Raw genomic sequence first — 27,340 nt, 5'->3', positions numbered from 1 at the left:
TTGGAACTCGCTTAATGCCCGTCTTTCCCAAACCTGAATGTCTGCAAAGTGCTGAAAGTATTTAGGCAGCAAGAGACGATTTGCTGTTCTCGGGGCTCTGAGGTTTCCGTTATCAATGTGTGCCTGGCTGAGCGTGTGGGTGAGCCCTGACAGCTGTGACATCTTCTGAACAGAGGTTGTGTGGCACTACTATAAGCAGTTCTGTAGGGCAGTAATTGCTGACTTTGGCTGCTGAGTATGAAAAAGGGAGGAGATGGTGAAAAATAATTAATTGGCCTAAAAAAGCCTTAATTTTGTAACCTTATCAGAAGTTCAGTTACCCCAGTGCTTCTGTGGTGGGGCTTTACAGTTCTGTTGTACAAATTACGGTTGTTTTTTTTGTTTTGTTTTGCTTTTCCTAAACCTACCTGTGCCTGTCAGTTTGGACCCCAAAAACCAGCAGCATCGGTATTTTCAGTTGAAGGCCTTGCGAGCTGTAAGGGTTTAAGGTGGCCCCACCGAGTTACAGGTTCAGGATACAGTAACAGGCACCGGACCAACAGCTTTAGGGATCAATAATTTATCTCTAAATACCAGCACAGTAACAAATACAGATCAGTGCTGCAGTTACCCAGCTCAGAACAGCAGCACATCCAGTCATTCACTAATGCTGGGCTAAACGTAATAAACAGCCCGGCGCAGAAAGGCTTGCGGTTCTCTCTGGTGTGCACGGGGCCCAGAATTGTCTGAGGCAATACCAGCCGCAGAGGTCCCTGGTGCGCACAGGACGTGAAAATACCTGTGTAAAGCAGCAGTAGCCCCTCACCAGCTAATAGTCTTGGCCACTGAACAGTTTGTGTGTGTTGTCCTAGTAGAAAATCGATTACTTTGAGGATTTATAGGCTCTGTAGCCTCTCCCACCTTTGTTTTGTGATGATAATGATGCTCTGATATTACACTCGGGAAACAATCCTCAGCGCATTAACTGCAGCCTTTTTGTACTTGTATTTTAGCTGGAAGAGGAGAGATCAGTACTCAATAACCAGTTATTAGAGATGAAAAAGAGGTAAGTTGTTTTTTCTGATGTGTGTTTAACTATTGTCCTACAGAAAACTTGAGAAAACATAACACAAACAGTGCTAAGAAAGCGGTTCTTTTCTGTTGTATTGTAGTTAAAAATCCTGAGGTTGTTACGCAGATTGGCTTACAGGCGATATCATCCCCGTTTTCTTTATTAAAAGTGAGAAGGAAGTGTATTAATAAAAGAACATGTTAAGTAGTGGTATTTACCATTTCCTCTTTAGTTATCCACCCCTTGCACTGCAGTCGTTTCCTTCACTTTCAGTACCAGTTTAGCGTTTGGTTTTAGTCTGCTCTGGAATACTGGGTTGCCCAGCAGTCTGATAAATGTGCGTGCATACAGATTCTGACCTGTCGAGTTCTTCAGGAATAATGGAAAAATACAGCGATGCTAAGGATTGTTAAGAAAGAAAAGCAGTGGTCATTCAGCCTCAAATGGCTTGCTCTCATAGTTTTGGGGTATTGAGTTCACTGTGACAGTTATTGCAGTTCATTCAGCACTGTTTTTAAGCACCAGGAGATTTGTCCTGGGTGACTGGGGCATCCATTTGTAAACTGTGCTGCTCAATAAACGGTCCCAAGTTACAAAACTTCCTGTCCTTCTGCAGTATGCGTATGGAAGGCTAATTGGCTAAGTGCCACAAGATCTTAGCAAAATGTGGGCTTTTCAAAAGCAGTTATATAAATTCTTAGAAAAAGATGCAGCTCTCCACGACACCAAGTGTGTTCCAGGAAAAACAAACCAACCCCAGTTAAATTTCCTGAATGGTGGCAACAAAGAACAGTGAGCGGCACTCTGGTGTTTGTGCACATCCTTAGCCACTCAGTACGATACACTGATCCCTTTTTTATTCCCTAATAACCTGTTCCATTACATCTCGCACTCTTCTGAAGGGCAGCAGGCACACAGGGTGTTGTTACAAAGCTAAAGCTTCCGCAGAGAATGTGAGGGTTTGATCAGTTGTTGTACAGAGAGGCAAGCGAGCAGCTGAACGTCCACCTTTAAGCAGCCCCTGGACTGGATCACTCAGCCGTTAGCCGCACAGAACAGCGTAACTGTAAGTTATTTTTTTAAAGATGAGGTGAAGGAGAAGATAAGGAGAGAAATTTTCAGCCAGTATAAAGACCATTTGACATCCACAATAATTAGTGTGTTTACACCAACTGAGGATCATTTTTGATGTGGAGGAAGGGAAGGAAAAGGAAGATATTAGTGCTGCTGGCGGCTTAGATTGCTGTTTATAGCCTGCTGTTTAACATGTTTTAAAATGTGTGTTTTAAATAGTGTAACACCTGAAAGTTACTTGAGGAAAGGAAGGGAGTGGGGACCCAGGATTCATTCGGTACTTTCCAGCAGTTCTATTTCACAGCATACATTTGAAAAGACAAATTCTTTAGTAATTTATAAAAAGAAAGGTGTGTGACTGATTTTCCTTCTTCTGTTTTTACTGTGTGAGCTGCCTGGAATTAGGTAATTATGAAATCATTAAAGTAAATTTTACCATTACTTTACCTTTAGTCAGTTGCACTGCGATGCCCAGGTTTGTGACTGGCTTAATGACATTCCTCAACAGTGCTGAATAAACTCCAGTAGGGAGGGTACAACACGTAGAACAAACCGTCAACCTCACTGAAGGATACACCAGCATATGACATTATTTGCAACAAAAACAGCTAGGCTGAATGAAGAGCTAATTAAATAAAAAAGTCTCTCTCTCAGTTCCCAGATTCCACTGAAGCTGGTGTGAGATGAGCGATGATTTCTTCCTTTTGTCTTGGGAATTTGAGATACTGAAACAGAGACATCTTTATTTCAACTAGGTCAAATCTCTGGCAGTCGTTTTCCTGCCTTCCTTCTGCCCACAGGAAATCTCTTCCTCTGTTTAGCCACTCCCTCTATGAAATAGTCCGGCTAGCAGTGACCGGAGTTCGCTATTTCTGAGTCTAAGGGGTTCTATGTTACTTCAGCTCGTTAGGTTCATTGTGGGTTGCCAACTGTCTGACTGTCTTTGAGCTTGCGCTATTTATCGATACTCATTTCATTCCTCTCTCTTCCCTTCCCTACCCTTGCTTCCTTTGCTATATCTGTGTGTCTTTAATGGTAAGACTCAAGAAAGTCTATCCATGTTACAATAAATAATTTTATTTTTTTTAAGTAAAGTTGTTGTACATATTTTGGCTGCTTTTGTCCCTTGGTGTCTTGCTTTTGTTTTGTAAAATACTCAGCAATATATATATATATATATATATAAATATAGTCTCTATTTTTTACCAAAACAAAAAAGCCTCTTGGTGCCAATTTAGTTCTTCCTGACAGTATTTTGCATTTCTACTCCATGTTTCTAACATGTGGTTCTTGTTATCTTGCATTTTTAAAGCTTGCCCAGTAACACTAAGGTATTTGCTTCATTCTTCTATTTTTGTAGTAAGGGAAGAATCTGGGTGATTTTTTTTAATGTTATAACAAAACAAAAACCTCTCTCTCCCATGACTTCCACCGACAGCTCAAAACATGGTTTAACCTCCTCAAGAAAGTGAAATTTTAAAATGGCAAGTGAAACAACAAAGTCATTTTTATTGTTGTTTTTCTTTAGTCCCTGCTGGCGAGCGGATTATTTTGCGTCAAAAATAATTTTCTTTTTTTTTTTTCCTTCCTGATAAAATAAATACTTTCCACAGATTTTTCTTGCAAGTTATCGCTATGTAGTTATTTCACATTCAACAGATGCTCCTTAGGTTTACGATCTCTCATGTGAATCATCCTACAAACAATACTGAAGCTGAGAACATCACTGGGGTGGACTCAGCTGATGCTGGAAGTGAAAGGTGATCCACATTGACATACGTAACTAGTGAAATAAATCTGCTTTATTTGTGGGTTTTCCAGTTTCTGATGTTAGAGGGCCTCCATCTGGAGCTGCAAAGCATGGTTCATGCAGACTGCCCTGTAAAAGAAAAAAAACAATGCTACAGTACAAGGACTTCCCCCACCCCCTTGTTTTCTCTCCTTTTTTTTCTTCTCTTGTTTCTCTCCCCTTGTGCTAAAGTACCCTAGGCTCTTATTTTGAATTTGTAAATAGATATTTATATGCGCACAAACTGTTTGCCTTTTTCAGCCACCTAAATGTTTGGCATGGTTGAAACCAAGGCCAATAAATGGCAAGTTAACCGTATTTGGACAAAAAGCGTATATTTGGTCTCGATCTCAAAGATGAAGATCGGACCGAAAGGTGGAAACCTTGGCTGAATAACAAGCTCTTGAGCATGAGATGAGTCGCTGGGGTTTCCATCTGCCCCCCTACAGCAGCGTATATGGCAAAGGGAAGCCCGGGTGAAGTCTCGGTGCAGCGGAGCTTGTGAGAAGCAGGTTCCAGATGTACTTTCCCATTTCCCCTGCCTTAAGTAAAGGCCACATTTGCAGCTCAGTGGATTGGAGAGGGCAGCTGTGCTCTGTCAGCAACGTCCCGTGCATCGGTGGCACATTTCTTTCCCACACCACCACCCTGCGCTTTTGGTCCAGTTCAGCAAAGCATTTCAAAAGACGGGTTAGGGTAAAGCATGCGTGTAATCCTGCTGAAGGACACAGAGATTGCTGCCGTGCTTTTAGTGCTTTGCTGAATCAGGGCTGGCGAGGAGATCTATTAAACGCTGTTGCCCTTTTTGGTTTTTGTTAACAGGAGTAGAACTTGTATTTGAAGGCAAGATCGTGCAGTCTGCAATTTGTTGTGTTTCTGCTGATATTAATTCTCTCATTGTAAAAGCACACCAGAACCAGTCTTTTGGTTCTTGTTTGGTAGCTGCATCAGCTTCTCTAAACCCCAGATTCTCCACTTGCTGCTTCCATTCCCGAGTGTAATCTGAACAGTGAAAGAATTGCATTAATTGTGCTCTCATTGTTGAGTTTCTTAGTTATCTTGAGTCGGTGAGACTTACTGTATTTCACGGTCTGGGTATCATGGCTCTCACTAACTGCAGATACCATGGATATGAAAACTTCTCCATTTGAATTTAGTAGCTGTCCCCTGCCTCCTGAGCATCATCACACAAGGACACGTTCTGCTCTTGATCCCTTCAGCGGTCCTAAGAGAGCACAGTGTAGTTTAATTAGTGAAATTAAATCCTTATGTCAGTTGCTGTCTTTGAAGTACTGGCTGCTTGGTGGTTTTGCGTAGTGGGTCCTTTGTCTTCAGCATTCCCAGCTGGTAAGAAGAGAGGCAGCTCACAGCTGTGGCAGTGAGACCACGATCATCTGAACCAGGACTTATGGAATTGTGTAGAAAACTGGCTTCACCTGCAGAAGCTCAGAGAGCTGACACCTAGCTGCTGGGCGCTGCTTGGCACTCTGGAAAGCAAGTTTCTTTTCTAGAGAAGTAAACATAGATTTTGGAGTAACAACCTTTTTTAAACAAACTAAAACCTTTCAGCTTGTAAGGAACTTTTGTAGTGGTAGTCCGCACATCAGAGGGCAGTTACTCATCTGCGTGTACTGTGTGACCTGTCAGGAAGGCTCGTTAGCATCAGTGTGAGGACGTCATAGCTCTGATGCCCTAAGATCACTGCCAGGACGGGAAATACAGGCAGAAGTGGTATCTTTTATTAGATCAGCTGGAAAGGTTGGGGAAGCTGGACATACGTACACAGAAGAGGTGTGTGCCTGCTCTGGAGATTTCTTTTTAACCCTTCTTCCATGAAGTAAAACAAATCCCACGTGGTTTGTGCTGAAACAGTAATTGTTAAAGCCCAGGAACTCTGAGTCCGTGTTTCAGGAAATAATGCTGTCACTGAAATTACTGAGGACCAGCTGATTTTTCCAGCATCATCAATGCTTTGCATGACAACTCGTATAGTGAGCTTTGCATGTGTGTTTTGTTGCTTGTTAATAATTTTCAAGAAGTAACAAAACTCTGGAGTCAGGTTTTGTGGAACATTGTGCAACATGTCTGTTTATCCTGTATCTCCCCAGTCTGTTAACTTGCTTCTGTAAATTCAAAGGGATACGATGATATGCAGATTCTGGCATGTACCACCTAGGTAAAGTTTTTGCTTTGTTTTCACGGTCGTAACATCTGAAATGTTTATACATTCTATATATAAAATCTTAGTCAAGTACAGAATTGAAATTTGCTTTTTAAGAACCACTTGTTACAGTAGTTTAATCGTTGAAATTAAATTAAACTTCTTTAGGCAACTACAGTAATCCATTCTTTAGGTGATTTCTGGTTGTATTTGGTTTTCTTTTAGAGAATCAACATTAAAAAAAGAAATTGATGAAGAGAGAGCATCTTTACAAAAATCCATCAATGTTACTAGTGCCTTGATCACAGAAAAAGATGAGGAACTGGAAAAACTCAGAAATGAGGTAAATGAAGAGCAGTGGGACGCTTCTTAATTTCAGCTTAAGTTAGGGCTAGAAGCATGTGGCTTTGTATGCTTGCTACTGTAGAGCTAATTGTTTTTCTTTATTAATGTAGCATAGTTAAATCTTAGAATTAAATCTTGGATATCTGTGCCTAGTTACGTGACTTCTGATGTGTATTCTTGGTGGCTCTTTAGTGATTACTACTAAAGATGTTGCCTTGGTGCTCTGATCTCATTCTAAGCATTCTCAAACAATTCTTACAGATCACGGTGCTCCGTGGAGAAAACGCTTCTGCAAAAACCTTGCAGTCAGTGGTTAAGTCACTGGTGTCTGACAAATTGAAACTTGAGGAAAAAGTGAAGAACTTGGAGCAAAAACTCAAGGAGAATAACGAACAGCCTATAACTGTAACTAGCTCCTCAGGTAAAGAGCGCCTCTTTGCTGTCCCTGAGCCTTCAGCTTGAATCTTGTAGATGTCTGCAGCTGTTAACCAGAGAGTTAAAAGGAGGCTTAACTCATTGAACCTCCTGAGACACATGACCTTCCTGTTGTAGAACACACGTAAGATTGGAATGAAGGAAATCTGACCAGTTGCAAAATATGAAAGCTACCAGCATCACCAGTTAACCCCGTTTACTCGGGAGCGGAGGGTGATTTGACTTGAAAAGAAATGTGCATAAACCAGAAAACTTCATCCTGTTCATGGTATGGCTTCTTTCCAAGAGCCTCTCTCAGACTGATTTTGGTTTTCCTTGCTGTAGCTGCAAAGTGACCTGTAGGCACGGTAACAAACCTCCTACCTGAGCACAGGAGTGGGAATCCCACATTTCGGACACTCCTGCTTGCCTTGTGCTGAGCTTCTTCAGCTTCGTACCGCTACAGTCTCATCTCTCGAGAGGAGCTTTCCTTTGCAGACTTGTGAACTTCAGCTGTCACCTATACATATTTTTTGTATTTTAATAAGTAATGTGGAATATCAAAGATGCTCCTGTAATGCAGTGGTCAAAAAAATTCCCCAGAGAAGTTGCCCTTACCGAAGCTTATACGGAGTGATCAGGAAGCAGCGAGAGTAAGATCCTTAGGAGACTAGAGACTATTGCATTATTGCAGTCTTTGGCCATGGTATGTTTCATAATTTAGATTACTGGATACTTATACTTTGTTTTTATTATATTTTTTTTTTTTCTTTAAAGGTGACGTTGCTGCTAATCTACTTCAAGATGAAATTGCAAAAGAGAAGCAGGTATTTGATCCGAAACATCAGCATGCTAAGCCAGCCGTGCGTCTACAGGCAGAGGGAAATATTTTTCCAAAGACAGTTCCTATCAGATTTGTAGATCAGAATTATAATGGGCAGATTTATCTTGTAACCTTCTGCTTCTCAAGGGAAATATTAATGACAGGAAATATTAAGAATCAAGTGATGAGTGATACTGGAGCAAAAGTTGAGGTTATTGGAACACGAGGAAGGAAGCAGGGGTGACGAGTTCTGACCTGCAGCCTGTTGGTGAGGTACAGCCCAGCAGAGCACACCCAAACTGCTCCGTGCCTCTCTTTCCAAAGGTTTTTTGGATGTGAACGAGGAATAAGGTGTGGCCCACCTGAATCTGTGGGGCTTGCCATCTTGGAGAAGCTCTTGCCTGAGCTCACATGTTACTTCTAAGCTTCTGCAGTTGGAAGTGTTGATCTTTTGCCTCCTCCTAACTGCAGAACTTTACTGAGAATGAGGGCTGGCAGCAGTGGGGCGAGGAAGTTACCCAGCATGTGCTTGGTACAGATTTAGGAGAAGCGTGTGTCAAAGAGCATGGTGATCACAATGAACGTGTGAAGTGCTGCTGTGCAACAGGCAGCCTGGGTTAACAAGTGCCTAGCAAACACCGTTAGAATGGAAGCACCTCCTGCTCATTATGAAAGTCCTTGTTAGATCACTGATGTCAGTCATGTTGATTAAAAAATGTCCTTCAACCAACTAACCACCAATCTTTTTCTGGTTTTCTGCATCCTTGAATTCGCCTGCTGATGGCAACACTTCCTTCCAATCAGCACGAGGTTTGTTCCACTTCTTGGCTTGCTGTATTTTATTCATTATGTTAATTTGTTGAGCCTTACTTGATTACATTCATTACATGCTTGCAGTGCTGGCCTGCTGTGGCCAAGCTAGCACTGGGAGATGCCGAACAACCACACACCTGGGTTTGTGTTCAAAGTGTAACGTTAGAAAAAGAACTCGATCTGTCGGTGGCGGGTTGAGACCGGTGTCTGTCAGTTGCACTGGCTGGGTGCCCAGCTCCCTGCACAGAAATCGCACCGAGGGCTTGGAGGCCCCTGGGGAAGCTCCTGTCCCTTGTTCTCCCAGTGTCCAGGGTGCTCTCTGTAACACAGCAACCCAGCAGAAAGAGTTAATGCAGAACTGCGCGTGTCAGTTTGAGGGCTCTTCCCTCGTTGCTCACTTTTTCTGAAGTGCGGTTCCCCAGCCCGCTGACCGCCCTTGTTCTTGCCTGTCACAGATTGACTTCCTGAATTCCGTGATAGTAGATCTGCAAAGGAGGAACGAAGAATTGAACTCGAAAATACAACAAATGTGTGAAGCAGCCCTCAATGGCAACGAAGAGGAGATAAATAACTATGACAGGTAAAAAACCTAAAGGAAACCTTGCCTTGTGTTTTGGGAACTCCTGGTAGCAGTCAGTTCTGCCAGCTGCACGATGCCCGAGCCTGATTTCAGCTGTCAGGAAGGACAAACGTAGCTTTCTCTTGAATTTAGGGTGACTGACTGCAGCCTTCTTTTCAGGTCTGTTACTATGGTGTACGTGGTGGTGCAAAATGATCCTCTGTAGTTATCAATCACAAACACTGATGTATCGTAACGTGTTTTTTGTCAGACTGGATTGTTTGGCCCTTTCCTAATTGGGCAGAAGAGTCTCTGCTCTCAAGAGGCCGGTAGCTGCTTTGGGATGGGGAGATTCAGTCCAGAGAAACAGAACTAAAACCTGTTTGATATATTGTGACTCCAGTTCTCCTCTATCAAGAGAAAAGAGAAACTAGTTCACAAGTGTTTCTTTTTTAAAAATGTCTATATTTGTGCAAATATTTATACAGAACAGTTTGTTCAGTAAATATTATAGTATAAGGGAATCTGAGGGTACTGCAAGGTAGTCAGTATGTCAGATCTTCAGAAGGGGTTTTGTAATTTTTTTTTTTTCTGTGCTTTTGTTGACCACTGTGGTGTTTCCTTTATTTCAATAATTACGAGATGAGTTACCGTGCAGGGCAGGGAGGCAGGCATTTCTCCTTTGGGAAGGAGAAGTACCCTGCTTGACTTGCCTGGTGCTGATCTTGCAGTGAGGAAGAAAGCCTGTCAAAGAAGAAACCTCGTCTCTTCTGCGATATCTGCGGCTGCTTCGATCTTCACGACACGGAAGACTGTCCGACCCAGGCACAGATGCTGGAGGAGCCGCCGCACTCGGCTTACCACGGCAGCAGGAGGGAAGAACGCCCCTACTGCGATACCTGCGAGATGTTCGGGCACTGGACGGCCGACTGCAATGATGACGAGACCTTCTAATGCACCGCGCGGCCGGGAGGATGGACTGTCTGTGCGCCCTCGTCGGACAATTTATACCACCAGCATTTGCGTGTGCTGAATGTCAGGAAAAGGGACAGTGTTTCTTGTCCCCCTCGCTCCCATTCCCCTTGCCCATCCACTTCAGAATCCGTATGTGGATAAATATTTTGCTCCTCCACTAATAAATGCCCTTATCTCCCGTTAATAAACTTAAGTGAAATATAAATAAATGATTTAACAAATGACCTTATGCTATTTCTTCCCAGGTTCTGGGTTTGTTCCCACTCTTGACAAGAAATGCCCCCGTGCTGTTGCATCTATTGATGGGAAAACGTGTATAGGAACGAAGCACTATAGTTCTATTAAAGCTTATTTAAATACCTTGAAATTATGCTGTTAATTTTCATATTTGCACTAAACCCTTTTAAGGCTGAATTTGTACATTTAGATTTTTAAGCTTTTTTTTGACACTGGACTGGGTTGAGAAATGTTTCATCTTTACCTTCCTTTACTGGTTTCATTGTGTTTCTGCTCTGTGAGCGCTGGGTTGCGGTTTGCCGACGGTGTGAAACGTGAGATCACGAAGCAGGTAAGAGAGGGAGCTGCCGTGGGGTTTTTTAGAAACCCAGGTGGTGTGCACACCTAAAACCGTTTGTGGGACATCCTTCTTCTTTTTTTTTCTTTTTTTTTTTTTTTTTGCGTTCTTTTGGCTTCTATATAGTGTGTGTGTGTATATATGCATATATATATTAAAGTTATATTTTGGGAAAAAAAAAAAGAAAAGGTGTCTTTCCTTTCCTGCCTGTCCGTCCCCTCAAAGGTGCCCTGTGGCCGCACGGTAAATACGCAGGACGCCAAGCGTTCGCGGCCCTCGGGGGGTTTTCACCGGGGCTTCTCCCGCCGAGCGCCGCCGGTGCCCGCGAACGTTTCGGGGGGGGGGGCGCCGCCCGCCAGGGGGCGCTGCGCCGCCGGGCCGCTCGCCGCCGGCTCCGCCTCGGTCGTCACGTGACGGGCGGCAGGTGACCTCCGGGGTCACGTGAGCGGCGCGGGCGCGGCGATGGCGGCGCACCTGAGCTCGGGGCGCGTGAACCTGACGGCGCTGCGCGAGGCGGGCCGCAGGGAGCTGCGCGAGTTCCTGGACAAGTGCGCGGGCTCCAAGGCGAGCGGGGCCGGGGGCCGGGGCGGCGCGGGGCGGGGCCGGGCCCCGGGCCTGACCCCTCTCTCCCTTCCCGCAGGCCATCGTGTGGGACGAGTACCTGACCGGGCCCTTCGGGCTGATCGCGCAGTACTCGCTCCTGAAGGTAAAGGCGGCGCCGGGGCCGGGGCTGGGGCCGGGGCTGGGGCCGGGCCCTCGGTTGTCCGGGCCTTGGCGGCGGGGCTCCCCGCGGTCAGCTCACGGCCCTGCCTCTGCGCAGGAACATGAGGTGGAGAAGATGTTCACGCTGAAGCCGGGCCGCCTGCCGCAGGCGGACGTTAAGAACATCATCTTCTTCGTGAGGCCCAAGCTGGAGCTGATGGACATCATCACCGACAACGTGCTCAGGTGCCGGGGCCCTCTCGGGGGTCACATCCTGGGGGTCCCGCCGACGGAGGGGGCAGGTTTGGCTGGAGATGGGCACCGAAACCACAGCACAGCCGCTCTCAGGGCGCGATTCGGGGTGTGACGCACCCTGGGAAGGGAGGGGGTTCGCTTTGGCTGGTGGTGCGGAGGGTGCATTCCTTGTTAAGATTCTAATTAGCTGGAATGAGCCGTGCTTTGATTGACCTCCCTTTTGAGAACTGCAAGGAAACTGTCGCTCTGCCCTGGTTTCCAGCCTGTGGCTGTGGACACACGTGGCTGGGTGAAAAATACTGTGAAATAGAAAGCGAGGAATGAAGTTGGTAATAATAACCCAGTGCGGTGCCCCTGCTTCCTGTGAATTCCACGCCCGCGGTCCGTGCTGGTTATCCGCGCAGCTGAGTTACCATTTGCTGTGCTCCTGCCTGTGACTCTTCCAGGGAAGACAGGGGCCGTTCTCCCCAGAGGGACTTCCACATCCTCTTCGTGCCGCGCCGCAGCCTGCTCTGCGAGCAGTGGCTGAAGGAGCAGGGCGTGCTGGGGTCCTTCATCCACCGCGAGCAGTACAGCCTGGACCTGATACCCTTCGACGGAGACCTGCTCTCCATGGAGTCTGAGAGCGCATTCAAGGTAAGTGCTCATCTCGTCTTTGAGGAAAAACGCTGTTGGTGTTCGGTACAGAGGCTCTCAGAGGGTTTGTTGGGGACCTGCGCAGCAGGGAAAGGCCTTGGAGAGCAAACGTGGCTTGATCCTGAACGCTGACCTGAGCCTGAACTTCTCTCTCTGTTTTCTGAGTAAACGCTGAAGGAACCATCACTCCTATTCCTCCACCTTTAACTGCTGGTGTTATTTTCACAAATACAGCATTCGTGAGGTTTAAAATACAGCGTTGTTACAAAGAGTCAGCCCAGTTTGTGTCAGTACGCAGCTGAAGAGCCATGTACAGTGGTTAATGCTGCGTCTGGGGACGGAAGGGTTTGAGAGAGTTTCTCTGGCCATCTGTGGCTGGGTGAACGTAGGCCAGAGGACGTGCCAGGGCTTGCCGCTGCTTGTTGGCGCTGTGATGAGGCGCCGTGCACCCAGACTGCTGTAATTAGAGGGAGAGGCTCTTTGCAGTCACTTTCTGGCTCTCTCCTCTGCATCAAACTGGGAGTAGCACGTGGGCTTCAAAAACACTACAGTGTGGTTTGATCAAATGATCTGATGTAGTGACAGCAGAGATAACGTCCGTATTTGCCAAAGGCCGTAGTTTTTCCCCGGTCTATGTTTCCTCTGAACTGTTCACATGGACCACATTCTGCTGTGGAAGCAACTCTGTCGGATTGACACCTCCCATCGGAATCCTTCTTGTTTAGGAATGTTACCTGGAGAGCGACCAGACAAGTCTGTACCATGCGGCAAAGGGGCTGATGACGCTGCAAGCTCTTTACGGAACCATCCCGCAGATTTTTGGGAAGGGCGAGTGTGCCCGGGTAAGGCAAGTGCTGCTGCTTAAAAACTGCTCCTTGTTCTCTGAACTGCCTTAGGGTGTGTTTGGTTAAATGCACCTGTGGGGTTTTTTTTTAAGCCAGCCCAAACCCTTCGTGTCATATTGGAATTTCGGCATCACGGCCATCAGGTCTCTCTCATCTCTGGCCAAAAGAACAATCTTTGCAGTTCCATAGGTCTTCCTGGCAGGAGGCTTTATCTAATTCATGTGCTTTTTGCTCATAGGTACACTGCCTTCATGTTTTCAGCAATTTTTTCTGTGGAGTTTTAACACTTAGCTGCTCTGTTGGTATCAGAAGGGCTGAATAAAGTGGGAAATGCATAACCTACTCTGCATGCCTTTGCTTTTTCAGCTCTCCCTGTAACTCACTCACCCCTTTTTCTTCTCTCTGATCAATGTAGGGTTAATTTGGTACTTTTTGTAATGAGGGAGTGGCTTGAGATGAACTCAGTGCTTTGGCCACAGTCACTGTCTTGCTAAGCTGCAGAAAGCAGCAAAGAGCTTTGTTTTCTTTGTCTCGTCCCATCTGTCAGTCCGTTTGTACCCCTTGCCATTCTCTTCCGTTACACAAGGCTGTGCACCATGCTTGCATGAGCACGTGCTTGTAGGGCCTAGAAGTCAAATCCGTCTGTTGTGGCCTGCGCCATAACCAGACCGATGTGATTTATTTTCAGCACGTGGCTAATATGATGATCAGGATGAAGCGCGAGTTCCCCGGAAGCCAGAACTCAATATTTCCCGTCTTCGACACCCTCTTGCTGCTGGACCGCAATGTTGATCTGCTGACGCCATTAGCTACGCAGCTGACGTACGAAGGGCTGATAGATGAAATCTACGGAATTCAGAACAGTGAGTACGGCCGGGTACGGGGGAGGTCTCTGGTTGCAGTGTGCCAGGTGGGTTTCTGCTTCAGTAAAGGACAGTGACACCTGAACCCAGTGTGGGGATGGTTCAGTCCCAAGCTATTGCTCATTAAGATCAGCTCTGGCTCTCTTAAACTAGTGTTGCTGGGGGAGGGGGAGCACAGTTCAGCCCACGGCTATCGGCATGGCGCCAGTGCCAGCACCAAGCGCCCAGAAGTCAGGGAAGGATCGCAGGTAGGTGCAAATAAACCTAATCTGCAATACAAAAGAACACCTGTCACTCCAGGCAGCAAGTCGGTTTTATCGGGGGCCCTGCTGAAGTGTTTCTATGCCAACGCATGCAGCATGGGGAATAAACAGGAAGAACTGGAGATGCGTGCACGCGAGCAGGGCTACGACCTTGTTGGCATCACGGAGACGTGGTGGGACGACTCTTACAACTGGAGCGTCAACATGGAGGGGTACAGGCTTTTTAGAAAAGACAGGCAGGGAAGACGAGGAGGGGGTGTCACTCTCTATGTCAGCAACCGGCTGGAGTGCGTGGAGCTCTGCCTGGGGATGGGGGAGGAGCTGACAGAGAGCTTATGGGTTAAGATCAGAGGACAGGGACGGACGGGGGATGTTACGGTGGGGGTCTGTTACAGGCCGCCTGGCCAGGAAGACAGAGCGGACGAGGCACTCTGTAGCCAGATAGGAGCAGCCTCACAGCGGTCACGAGCCCTGGTCCTCATGGGGGACTTCAACCACCCTGACATCTGTTGGAGAGACAACACGGCAGGGCACAGGCAGTCCAGGAGGTTCCTGGAATGCGTGCATGATAACTTCCTCCTGCAGGCGATAGAGGAGCCGACAAGGAGGGGTGCCATGCTGGACCTTGTGCTCACCAACAGGGAGGGGCTGGTGGGGGACGTGAAACTGATGGACAGCCTTGGCTGCAGTGACCATGACGCGGTGGAGTTCAAGATCCACGGGGCGGCAAGGAAACTGCACAGTAAGCTGTCTGCCCTAGATTTCAGGAAGGCGGACTTTGGCCTCTTCAGGAACCTCATGGGCAAAGTGCCATGGGAGGCGGCCCTGGAGGGAAGAGGGGCCCAGGAAAGTTGGTCCGTATTTAAGGAGCACCTCCTCCAAGCTCAGCAGAGGTGCATCCCGATGAAGAAAAAGTCGGGCAAAAAGGCCAGGTGGCCAGCGTGGATGAGCAAGGAGCTCCTGGACCAACTGAAAGTGAAGAGGAAAGCCTATAGAGGGTGGAAGCTGGGACAGGTAGCCTGGGAGGACTACCGAGTGACTGTGCGAGCGGCCAGGGATAGGGTGAGGAAGGCTAAAGCCCTGATGGAATCGAATCTGGCCAGGGATATAAAAAGTAACAAGAAAAGCTTTTACAGGTATGTAGGGGACAAAAGAAAATCCAAGGAGAATGTAGGCCCCCTCCGAAAGGTAACGGGTGTCGTGGTTACCCGGGATGTGGAGAAGGCTGAGGTACTCAATGACTTTTTTGCCTCAGTCTTCACTGATAAGAACTCTTGTCTCCCCACCCAAGCTGTGGAAGGCACAGGCAGGGACTGCAAGGATGAAGAACCGCCCACAGTGCTCGAAGAGCAGGTTCGAGATCATTTAAGGAACTTGAAGGTGCACAAGTCCATGGGGCCTGATGAGATACATCCGCGCGTCCTGAGGGAACTGGCGGATGAAGTTGCCAAGCCACTGGCCATCATATTTGAGAAATTGTGGCGGTCTGGTGAGGTCCCCGATGACTGGAAGAGAGGGAACATAACCCCCATTTTTAAAAAGGGGAACAAGGAAGACCCGGGCAACTACAGGCCGGTCAGCCTCACCTCTGTGCCTGGCAAGGTCATGGAGCAGATTCTCCTGGAAACCATGCTAAGGCACATGGAGAGCAAGGAGGTGGTTGGTGAAAGCCAACATGGCTTCACGAAGGGCAGATCGTGCCTGACCAATTTGTTGGCCTTTTATGACGGGGTAACAGCATCGGTGGACAAGGGACGGGCAACTGACATCATCTACCTGGACTTGTGCAAGGCATTTGACACTGTCCCGCACGACATCCTTCTCTCTAAACTAGAGAGGCATGGGTTCGATGGATGGACCACTCGGTGGATAAGGAGTTGGCTGGATGGCCGCACTCAGAGAGTGGTGGTCAACGGCTCAATGTCCAAGTGCAGACCGGTCACCAGTGGCGTCCCTCAGGGGTCCGTGTTGGGCCCGGCCCTGTTCAACATCTTTGTCGGCGACATGGACAGTGGGATAGAGTGCACCCTCAGCAAATTCGCCGATGACACCAAGCTGTGTGGTGCCGTCGACTCGCTGGAAGGGAGGGATGCCATCCAGAGGGACCTGGACAGGCTGGAGAGGTGGGCCCGTGCCAACCTCATGAAGTTCAAGCAGGCCAAGTGCAAGGTCCTGCATCTGGGTCGTGGCAATCCCAAGCACAAATACAGGCTGGGCGGGGATTGGATCGAGAGCAGCCCTGAGGAGAAAGACCTGGGAGTGTTGGTAGACGAGAGGTTCAACATGAGTGGGCAATGCGCCCTTGCGGCCCAGAAGGCCAACCGCATCCTGGGCTGCATCAAGAGGAGCGTGGCCAGCAGGTCGAGGGAGGTGATTCTGCCCCTCTATGCTGCCCTGGTGAGACCCCACCTGGAGTACTGCGTCCAGTTCTGGAGTCCCCAACACAAGAAAGACATGGACCAGTTGGAAAGGGTCCAGAGGAGGGCCACAAAGATGATCAGAGGGCTGGAGCACCTCTCCTATGAGGACAGGCTGAGAGAGTTGGGGCTGTTCAGCCTGGAGAAGAGGAGGCTCCGGGGAGACCTGATAGCGGTCTTCCAATACCTCAAGGGGGCCTACAGGAAAGATGGGGAGAAGCTGTTCAGTAGGGCCTGTTGTGATAGAACAAGGGGTAATGGGTTTAAATTAGAAGGAGGTAGGTTTAGATTAGATATGAGAAAAAAATTTTTTACAATGAGAGTTGTAGAGCACTGGAACAGGTTGCCCAGAGAGGTGGTGGGTGCCCCATCCCTGGAATCGTTCAAGGCCAGGCTGGATGAGGCTCTGAGCAACCTGATCTAGTCAGGGATGTCCCTGCTTCTTGCAGGGGGGTTGGACTAGATGACCGTTGAAGGTCCCTTCCAACTCTAACTATTCTATGATTCTGTGATTCTATGATTCTTGCCTAGGAAGGGGAGCTGAGTACAGTGCGTGTTACTGAATGGGAATATTTTGGATGTTGGCTGGCTGCAGACACAGTGACAAGGAACACGTGGTGTGGGAGCAGAGGTGTTAGTGTATGCTTCACTCTGCAGCCTGGCTGGCTCACACTGTGCCACACTGCGTTGTGAAAAGTTTGTGAAAGGCCACTGAGAGCGCTTTCCTGCTCTTTGGGAGGTAGTATGAAAAACTCCAGAGCGGTGTTTATGGGTTTTAATCCCTCCTGCTGTACTGAAGACTGGCTGGAAAGCTGCCTCCAAACCTCTTTGGTAGCATGGTAGCTAGCACTTGGGGTCTGATCATGTGTGTGTGTGTCTCTGGGTCCCTGGGTGAGTACGGGGAGACTCTCCTTAATTAACACATGTGCACCATGTGCACTGGGCGTTTATATTAGCTTTGCTGCTCAGAACTGTTTCCAGCTCAGGGGGGACGTTTCCATAACCTGCTTATCTTACCTTCTGGTGGTGAAGTTCCAGTCCTTATATGGGTTATTTCTCTCCATTTGGTAGCTTATGTGAAACTCCCTCCTGAGAAGTTTGCCCCGAAGAAGCAGGGTGAGGGTGGGAAGGATCTCCCCACAGAACCCAAGAAGCTTCAGCTGAACTCTGCTGAAGAGCTGTATGCTGAAATCCGAGACAAGAACTTCAATGCTGTGGGGTCAGTGCTGAGCAAGAAAGCCAAGATCATCTCAGCAGCCTTTGAGGTGAGGCCTGTATCCAACCATGCATCCCCTGGGCTTTCTTGTCGTCAGATACAGCCTGCGTTCAGCAGGGCTGTGACTGGCAGCTCGAGCTGTTGCCATGGAGTAATCCCCTCAGCCAGAGAAAAAACAGGTAGTCCAGCCTCTCCAGTCTGTTCCCTGTCTGTGCTGGGACAAGATCAGCTGCATTTCCACTGTTTTGGGTAGGTGTTGGTCAAATCTCCTCTTAAGAATCCTGTAGTAATACAGACCCTCTTCTATCCCCGCACCTGTTCTGGAGCTTTTCCTGTCCTCGCTGTTAAAAGCTTATCTCAGAGCTAGCTTAAACCACATTTCTGCTCTGCGAGCCCGTAGTTCCCTTAATAGGAATTGCTTTCTTCAGTTTGCAGAACAGTCAGGTGCTGCTTCCCTCTGCAAGAGGCCAAAGGTTAATTTTAGCGTACTGATCAATTCCACTTTGCTGCTGCTGTTCCCTGCTAAGTGAATGGTTCTTTTCTGTTCGTATTCCCTGAGGATGCAGAGAACTGGCTCTAAGAAATAAAACTTCAGAATGTACATTCCTACAAAAACAGTAGGAATGTGAAAAAGACAGCTGTCTTGCAGGAGATTTGACCTGTAAATTCATGCTCACGTGTCACCTTAGGCAAAGCTGGAGAATGCTGTGGGGTGTGTTTGTGATTTTGTTTGCAAACATCCTGTTCATGATTCGTAAAGAAAGTGAGATCTCACGTCTCTGCTTTCAGACTTCATGGTGATTCTTAAGAGAATGTGTTACACTGTTCGATTGTATTTCCTTGGGTTTTTTCCTTTGCCTCTTCACTTCTGCAACATTTAAGATGAGGCAGCAGTACCTTAACTGAAATCCTGTGTGCTCAGCCTCATCTCCTAGTAAATGTCTGTTACTGCACTATTAGTGCTGAAGGTGCTAAAGATGGATTACTCATACTGGTTGCTAAAAAAAAAAAATAAATTAAGAAATTGTCAGAGGTAATAGGTGATAATGAAACAGCAGCATACTGGCAGCAGAGGACTTAAATTGCAGGTTTCGTCATTATCACTCTCCTGCCTGCACTTGCCCTTTTAAATCCTTCACATATGAGTCAAATTATTATTATTTTTTATTCCAAGTTGCAGCAAGAGGCAAGTAGCCCAAATGAAATACAGACCTCCGGACTGCTCTGAGAGCTGAAGTCTGCACTGTGCTTCATCAGATCCTTGCTCAAAACCTGGGACATTGTTACAGCCAGGTACAGTGACTGGCGGGCTTCTGCTTGCGAGGGACGCAGACCCTGCCAACCCAGCTCCTCGGCACCTTTCACTACTGCTTCGAGGGGAAACGTCCCCCATCTCTGACTGCATTTGCCTGCAGCTCCATGTTTACTGGCAGCTATCAAGTAATTCATCTTTGCATGAAAAAGGTAGTTTTGCTGGTAGGGAAACTGAGGAGCAGATAGTGATGGCTGAAGTCAGACAAAGGTGGAGAAAAGTGATTGGCAACACTGATACAATGGGAAAAAAAAAGTCTTAATGATCCTGTTGTATTATGTGCTGCCTCTTCTAATGATCAAAGGGCTGTAACAGATAATGCTAGGGCTTTAAATGCTTATACTAAAGTATTTTGTCTGAAAGGTGGCGTATCTCTTTACAGTATCTGCTGTTGCAGTGAGTATGGTAAAAAGCTTTTTCATGATAAAATGATCTGGTTGGTGTGCGGCCAGTTAATCTGAACAAGACCTAACCTAAGCAATGGATTTCTTTAGGAAAGACACCACGCGAAAACTGTTGGCGAGATTAAGCAGTTTGTCTCACAGCTGCCACACATGCAGGCAGCAAGAAGTTCTCTGGCAAACCACACCTCCATCGCAGAACTCATCAAAGACATCACCAGTGAGTATTTGCTGAACGGTCTATCAGGCTAATTTAAATACAGCACAACGCAAAACAGCCTGATGGACATCACTCAGCTTGGCAAAAATTGGCTTGGCTCCATCCAGTGCATCTGCTGAAGTGTTAAATGTAGAAAATAAGCTGTCAGTTGCTATTGTATTGATTTTTCATTCTTTTCCCAAAGCATCTGAAGATTTCTTTGATAATTTAACAGTGGAACAAGAATTCATGTCTGGAATAGACACAGACAAGGTAAGTAGATAATGAAAACTAGTGACTTTCACGTCTTCAAAAAAAAAACCCAACTCAACAACATATTTCTCTGGGTTTCTTCTATTTGGGTTTTTTTGAGAGATGAACTATCTGATCTAGATGATGTCTGTCTCCTTCCAGTGTCAAAGTTGTGAGCTCTCACGTGTGTTTCGTGGCACATTTGCAGTTTTTTCCTAGGGGCACGGATCGCTGAACTCTGAGACGATGCTGTACTGCTTTGCCAGGCTGCAGTCACCTGTCATTGCAGGGGTTCGCAGCTGGGGTGCTCTGACTTGTACAGGCGCACTGCGTGCTGTTAGCGATCAGTGAAAGATGCAAGACCGTTAATCGGACTTTTTGAGTGCATTGAAGTTAGCTATTGACTGTGGAATTGACATGCTTTAGAAAGATGCTAGGTGGAACCAGTGCTGGTTACAGTCTTGAGCTGCGTGAGAGCAGCCGCACCCTCTTCCTTGGTGTTTTGAAGATGGCTAAACTAGATCTTTCCAGGTCTTCTAGGCCCTTTAACAGGTCTTTAAATAACAGCTTATGTATTTTTTCAATAGGTTAATAATTATATTGAAGACTGCATAGCTCAAAAACATCCATTAATCAAGATCTTGCGTCTCGTTTGCTTGCAATCTGTATGCAATAGCGGGCTGAAGCAGAAGGTTCTGGACCATTACAAAAGAGAGATTCTCCAGGTTGGGCTGTAACTTTTGAATTGATACATTTCTGAGAAAATCCACATCAAAGCCTCAGCTCTACACCACTTGCATTCTAGACAGATGCATCTCACACATGGGTAGTGTTGACGTCCAGTGCATACAGGCAGGGCACTGAGGCTTCTGTTTGGGCTGGTAGCTGTAACTCGGGAATTACTTACACGTGTTTTACAACATGTAGATACAGAGAGGTTTATACCATTCCACTTTTTGCTATCGTGATTTAAGCACTGTAAATGGGATACACTCTAGAGAGATCTTAAACAAAAATTAACTAACATGTTTGCATTTTTTTTTAAACACTCTGGTTGTGGACTATTGACATGGTATTAAAGGTTTATTCTTCATATTGCAGACTTATGGCTATGAACATATATTGACCTTAAACAACTTAGAAAAGGCCGGACTCCTGAAACCTCAGACAAGCGGCAGGAATAACTACCCAACGATCAGAAAGACCCTGCGCCTGTGGATGGATGATGTTAATGAACAGGTAAACAGATATCGCCACAGTGAACATTACATCTAACAATACAGGATTATGTGCAGCAGGGACACCCTCAACGTTTTATTTTTATTATGATTTCTCTGGTGCTGTTTTGCTGCTCATACTCTGCTCTCTCCTGCAGAACCCCAATGATATCTCCTATGTGTACAGTGGCTACGCTCCGCTCAGCGTACGCCTGGCACAGCTACTGGCTCGGCCAGGGTGGCGGAGCATAGAGGAGGTTTTAAAGATGCTGCCAGGTCCCCATTTTGAGGAGAGGCAGCAGTTACCTACTGGCCTTCAGAAAAAGCGTAAGTTTTGCTTTGTTTTCCCATTTTCTAAAGGGAGATACATCTCTGTTAGACTGGAATGAGACAAACAGAAATCAGGGCTGGAACAGCCCAGGCATCTGCCTCATCTCCCTGTCCCACTGCTGCTTTAGAGCTGCTAGCCCACTTCTGCCAGACAGCTTGCTGGACTCTGAAACATCCAGTCGCATATTCAGCCTGCTATTAATGCACAGCACCATGTGAACTGAAGATACTACAGAGCCGTACATTTGTTTACCTTCCCATCAGAGTACTAAAATAAACCCTGACCGTACACTGTGCTTTTAGTAAGTAACTTTACACAGGCGGCCAGCATCGCTCTGGTATTAAACCTGGGCTGGCAGAAGCACATCCTGTAAAGAGAATCCAGAGCTGGGAGCAGAGCCTGCATTTTGGGGCCCCAATCTGGTTTCTTCTTGGTTCAGATGCTGTATTTATTTCAGTTTTAGGTAGTTTTGAGTTTCACTGACAGTTAATGGATAGGAGATGTAAAAATAAAACTAAAACAACTGCGAACTTCTCTGAACACACAGGTCAACACGGCGAGAACCGAGTCACTCTGGTGTTCTTCCTGGGAGGTGTGACATATGCAGAAATAGCTGCACTGAGATTTCTGTCCCAGATGGAAGATGGAGGCACAGAGTACGTCATTGCCACGACAAAACTGATCAATGGAACAAGCTGGATCAAATCCTTGATGGAAAAACTGGAACCTGCCCCTTTCTAGGGTCTGTGGCAAGAGACAGTAAAAGTGTGAGGCCCTGTGCAACGCAGGCACGTCAGCTTCTGGTCTTCTAGCATGGCCACTTGAACATCAGAGAGCTCTCCTGCACTTGTGTTCCTACTCGTAGACAAGCAGTGCTGAAAGGCACTGGCGATTAAATAAACAATGGGAGAAAGAGAGAGATCCCTACTCATGGTCTGAATTGGCAAACAAGTTGGGGAGTGGGGATTTGCCATGGTCCTTCTATTTGGAAAATTGCTGCTTTTTTTTCTTTCAGTTTAGTTTTAATGAGGGATGTGATTACTTCTTTTTACCCTCCCAGGTCCTGACAAGACAGGACCATTCCTGCAGCAACAGCTAAACCTTGAACTAACCACATGCATGTCAACAGCACTGACTACAGCTACAACCAGCTGCACCCAAATTACAAGGGAGATTCTTGAGCCTTTTACCTCAATCACCCTCTGAAAGGATCGGCATGAGGTAGCTTGTTTGTCCTGAGTACACCCCCCCTGACGCTGGAAGGCAACTCCAGGGTATGAATGCCATCACTGTCTCAATAGCTTACATTTGAGAGACACACAGCTACTCCCCACATGGGACTTGGGGAAAAAAAAAAAACAACAATCTTTGTCAGTAAACAGCGGGTTTAAAACAGGCACTCCCGCCCCCCCGCCCCCCGCCTTCAGTTTCTAAATTGCAGTTCTTGCTGCCACAAGCTGTTGTAGGGCTCAAAATTATAAAATGGAATTTTCCACCCTTGGCGGTGCTGAGCCAGTGTGTGCAAGAGGCAGCATCTGGCCCCAGAAGCCTCAGCCCTGCTAACTGCTGCACCTCAACACTTCCTTGGCCGCTGCGCTCACAGGCTTCAACAGCAACCACTGGGGACTCCTGGTTCACTTTTCAACAACTATGAAACCCACCTCACACCGTCAATCACTCAGCAAACATTTCTACTCTTAGTTATTCTGCATAATGCATAATACGGGTGTGTGTTCCACCACCCCCCCAAAAAAAAAAAAAAAAAAGAAACCACCATTTTTTTTTCAAGTTGTTCCAGTTACGACTGTGGGTTTTGGTCTGTTGTGGTGTTTTGTAAAAATTGAGTTCTGCCAAATCATCCCCTTCACAGAGCTCCTCTGTTTAACTCCAGTTGGCTTAGTAGAATAAAAAATTTTTTTTTTTTTTTTTTTTTTTTTAAATTGCTTGCTCACTTTCTCTCTGGAATACAAAAAAAAATTAAAAAAACTAAAACCCTGCCCTGTGATAGCTGTATCCTCCCTGTGCCCCACAATAACCGAATTACTTAAGTTGAAACTATTTTTCTAATGTCTGGATGTTTTTTCCTTAAGCTTATGCATGAATTACATTCTGTTCTGCAACTTAACATACTACACCAGAATTACTTATGGGATTTCTTGACTAAAAAAAAAAAAAAAAAAATTATATTTATATTTGAGACTTTTTACTTCAGGGCAAGCAACTTGCAGCCTTATCTTACAGAAACAAGACGTGCCACAATTTTGACAATGATGCAAGGAGCAACTATGAATTGCCTTGCTCGGCATTATTTCTGCAGCTCCACGGTAAAGTAGGTAATTTCACAGTATTTAAAAAGAACATCATTGAAGTAGCTTTAGATCAAAAATCAGACATTACTTGCAGAAAAAAACAAGAAACTGTGATTCAGCGCAGTCCTTACCTGTGTCCTTGGCTTGGCCTTGAGGGTCTTTGATCTATCACAATTTCCAGACTACTTTTTTTTTTGTTTTTTTTTTTTTTTTAAAGTCAAGTCTTAAAAATTGAACTAAGCACAAAGAAACGACTAGCACTGATCAGGCTAGTTTGTGAACTAAGCTCATAATGTGTAAAAGCTACACCACAAGTGAATAAAGGAAACCATGCACAAAACCAATTCAACAGCTAGCTTGCCTTTTCACTTGGACCAGCAAATGCGTTAGTAACACTGGAGGCAAAAAAGTTATTTCAAAAACAATTTATGCTTGATGCTTGTTAAACTTTAATTTACCAGCAACACCGCTGCATATTTTTTTTGCAGACTGTAGCCTGCGCTACTACCAGGCAAGAGCCAAGTGGACACACAAACTAGACAAAGTCTCTTCCTGGAACTACTCAACAACAAAAAATAAAAACTATCTTGACGTTGAGCGATTCTCTGGAGGAGCAATTACTACTTAACAGGCTTCCTGAGCAGCTTGATTATGTTCTGCTTCTGTCTAAAGCCTTGCTGACCATGCGGGTAATAATTTGATAACAAGAGAGCCTAATTAAATTAAGGGGCCATTTTCTACATCATAATATCTTTGTAGGTAAGAGATTTGATTTGCAGTACATACTCTTCCTTCTCTCTGCTGTCTGCATTCGTCTGGTTTACAAGCAAAAAAAAAGAAAACATTACCCAACCTCCACCCCAAAAAGACTTTCACTGTTCATGTAACATTATCGGAAAGCAGTTTTGCTAAAAATAAACCTATAGCTTACCTCCCTCCTCCCCCACTTGCTGCAAAGGAGTTGTAGCCCTTGCTCTCTAAAAGGTAGGGATGACTTCTTGGGTGTGCAAGGGTGAAGCCAGAGCAGCGAACTAATGACAGTGCAGCAATAAGGCGCTCTTGATAAAAGAGCCCGACTCAGCCTGCACAATTCTGTCCTGTAAAGTGCTGCTGATCTGGGGCAATCCCCAGCTGCATGCGAGCATCCTCCTCCTCGAGTGGCCCACAGAAGCACAGGGCTCTTGGAGAACGGAGAAAGAGGCACAAGAGCCTTATGAATAACTGAACTGAACTGCAGAATAAAAAAGTATCAGGTGACACAATGCTTTGTTAGAGGAAAAAAAAAAAAATCCCCAAATTTAAACAAATGCAGGTTTTGACCCAGTAACACTAAGCCATGGTGCTTACACTCAGGCAATACTGTTGACAAAAGCGCTCTGGGGAACGGGAGCTGTTTGGCATGCTCCGTACTGCCGCGCTGCACAGAGCGCACAGGCGCTATGTCATATAATAACTGGTCCTGACCACACCTAGCGCATCAGTCCTCGTGTGGGCTGCAAACACAACCTCACTGCTCCCGGCTCCCAGACGAGCAGATCAGAAGGGGATCAAACTACAGCACAAACCGTTCAGAAGCCAGAAATTCAAGGGACAGCCGCAGAACGAAACTACAAAGACAGGAACTTTACGAAGTAGATCCCATTATCTACCTGGGTAAGCAGTTTATTTCTTTATCAACATCTTTTTTAGATAATCAGAAATCACGTAAAGCCTATAGATAGCAAACTTCAGTCCTTTGAACAACCGGGAGTCCATGGCTGGTTTTAAAAGGCAATAGCTCCTATAATGTATACATGTGCCTGTGCTTAGCATGAAGTGACTGAACTCTCTAATAAAAAGTGACCTCTTTATCACAAGAGCTCTTTAAAAAATATTCTAAGTGGCAGGATGGGAATTCAGTTTACTTTGGCTGCTTTAGACTGTTTAGAAGATTAAATAGTCCTTTTAAGTTAGCTTTATCTTGTCTAGTTTTAAATTTCCTTTATGTTCTTGACCTAGAGCATGGATATTTTTGATCAAGGTTGGTTATGATCAAAATTTAAAAGAACACATAAACTGGAGAGACAGTAGAAATTATTTTTAGATGAATCTTCACAGCTTTAAGTCTAAAGAGCCAACAACTTCTGTGAAAGAGTTCAGATTTTTATATTAAACTAACAAATGAGCACCTTCTAAAGCGGTGTGTAAATATGACTTCAAAATACAGATAGAAGATGAATTCTAAAGAGCCTTGCCCCGTCTCCCATTTAAAGGTTATTTTTAATGTGAGATATAAATATTTGCCTGTGCAAACTTGTATTTAAGCCCCAGTTTTCGTCATTGTTAAACAAAAGGCGCAGTTTGTGCCAGTATCTCCATTAGATGCAATTATATCATTAAATATTAATGGTGGCTTACTTGGAGGAATTGACCACTTTGATCAGAACACACTGTTGGTAATGCACCATCAGCGACTGCTCTGAGCATGAAGCTTCCTGGATGCACAGCCACTGACACAGGGGGAAAGATACCAGGAGCCAGCTGGGCTCTGTAAGGGCTTCTGGCCCTTACCACACAGCAGCATCCACTGCCTGTGTGTCTGTATTTTAATTTGCTTAGTTACCAGCCCTGATCTGGAGATTTTTATCAGATCCTGAACTCTTTTTTCCAACACTGCACAGCTCAGCAACCCTGTACAGGACTCTGAACAAGCACACACAAGTCCAACCTGACACTAACAACCTTCTTAGAAGGACAGGTGGCTGTTAACCCACCTGAACACAGACATTTCTCCTCACAGCAGAGCCACTCCACCAGCTCTGCAGTCTCCTTGCTCGAAAAGACTCATCCTGTCCCTTTGCCTACAGACCGGAGAGGAGCACGGCAGCAGCCAGGCCCAGAGATCCTACCTGCCGCAGCGCTGGAGAGAACCATGCCGGACTCCTTCACCATGCACTTCCTCAGGGTGCTGAAGGAGCTCCTGGCCTTCGTGCTGTTCAGTTACACCGTGCTGGTCGGGGCGCTGCTGCTTGCTGGCTGGACGACGTACTTCTTGGTGCTTAAATGAGCTTCTCTGCTGCTCCTGCAGCCACGGGGTGGCCAGCAGCTGTGCAGCTCATCCTGGATGGCGGTCCCTTCCTCCGGCACCAAATCTGCAAGCATTTTGTCTCATTATTGCTTAATCACAATCTTATTTTCTTATGTAAAAAGAATAAAGATTAAAAAAAAAAAACAAAGCAGGCACTTTACTGATCTTTGTGGTTCTTGCAGAGTCTTTGTGTCTCCTACACATTTGCCTCTGTTCACTGAAATATTTAAAAGCTTCCCGAGATTCCCACCCCAGGCCTCGCCTCGTGAGCAGTCTGCCTGCCAAGCACAGCAGAGGGATAGGAGGGATGCAACGCAATTCTAACATGACCAACATCTCAAGTAAACAAGTCCTGCCTTGCCTAACTCTGCCTCATTAAAGGTGTGAAGGCAGAGATAAAGAAATTACTTGCAATTTTTTTTTATAAGTCTTGAAAAGTAAATTTCAAACCAGCACAAGGTTTCCCTCTTCCTACAG

General features: G+C 46.1%; 3 protein-coding genes across 3 annotated transcripts in view; all 3 read left to right on the top strand.

The window, feature by feature from the left end:
• The window catches only part of CLIP1 (CAP-Gly domain containing linker protein 1), a 72,852-nt gene extending 62,481 nt beyond the window's left edge, over window positions 1-10,371 (top strand). Inside the window, exons 22-27 of the mRNA XM_086761918.1 lie at window positions 993-1,045; window positions 6,301-6,418; window positions 6,682-6,841; window positions 7,612-7,661; window positions 8,926-9,050; window positions 9,761-10,371. Coding sequence (XP_086618044.1) covers window positions 993-1,045; window positions 6,301-6,418; window positions 6,682-6,841; window positions 7,612-7,661; window positions 8,926-9,050; window positions 9,761-9,983 — 729 coding nt within the window. The 3' untranslated portion in view covers window positions 9,984-10,371. The remainder of the gene's footprint in view (window positions 1-992; window positions 1,046-6,300; window positions 6,419-6,681; window positions 6,842-7,611; window positions 7,662-8,925; window positions 9,051-9,760) is intronic.
• A 644-nt stretch (window positions 10,372-11,015) lies between these two features.
• On the top strand, window positions 11,016-22,316 carry VPS33A (VPS33A core subunit of CORVET and HOPS complexes). The gene is made up of 13 exons (XM_086761374.1): window positions 11,016-11,142; window positions 11,219-11,284; window positions 11,399-11,526; window positions 11,982-12,171; window positions 12,897-13,013; window positions 13,705-13,879; window positions 17,631-17,824; window positions 19,582-19,708; window positions 19,893-19,960; window positions 20,527-20,664; window positions 21,041-21,178; window positions 21,315-21,483; window positions 22,035-22,316. The coding sequence occupies exons 1-13, from the start codon at window positions 11,041-11,043 to the stop codon at window positions 22,226-22,228; spliced, it is 1,806 nt and encodes a 601-aa protein (XP_086617500.1). The 5' UTR covers window positions 11,016-11,040; the 3' UTR covers window positions 22,229-22,316.
• A 915-nt stretch (window positions 22,317-23,231) lies between these two features.
• On the top strand, window positions 23,232-26,925 carry LOC147598535 (uncharacterized). The gene is made up of 2 exons (XM_086761373.1): window positions 23,232-25,449; window positions 26,643-26,925. Exon 2 carries the CDS (start codon window positions 26,708-26,710, stop codon window positions 26,840-26,842), a length of 135 nt encoding a protein of 44 aa, XP_086617499.1. The 5' UTR covers window positions 23,232-25,449; window positions 26,643-26,707; the 3' UTR covers window positions 26,843-26,925.
• Window positions 26,926-27,340: the final 415 nt, after the last annotated feature.

This window comes from Chlamydotis macqueenii, chromosome 17 (assembly GCF_036417535.1).
Source record: "Chlamydotis macqueenii isolate bChlMac1 chromosome 17, bChlMac1.mat, whole genome shotgun sequence".
Classification (NCBI taxonomy): Eukaryota; Metazoa; Chordata; class Aves; order Otidiformes; family Otididae; genus Chlamydotis; species Chlamydotis macqueenii.
This window is presented reverse-complemented; position numbering and strand designations above follow the sequence as displayed.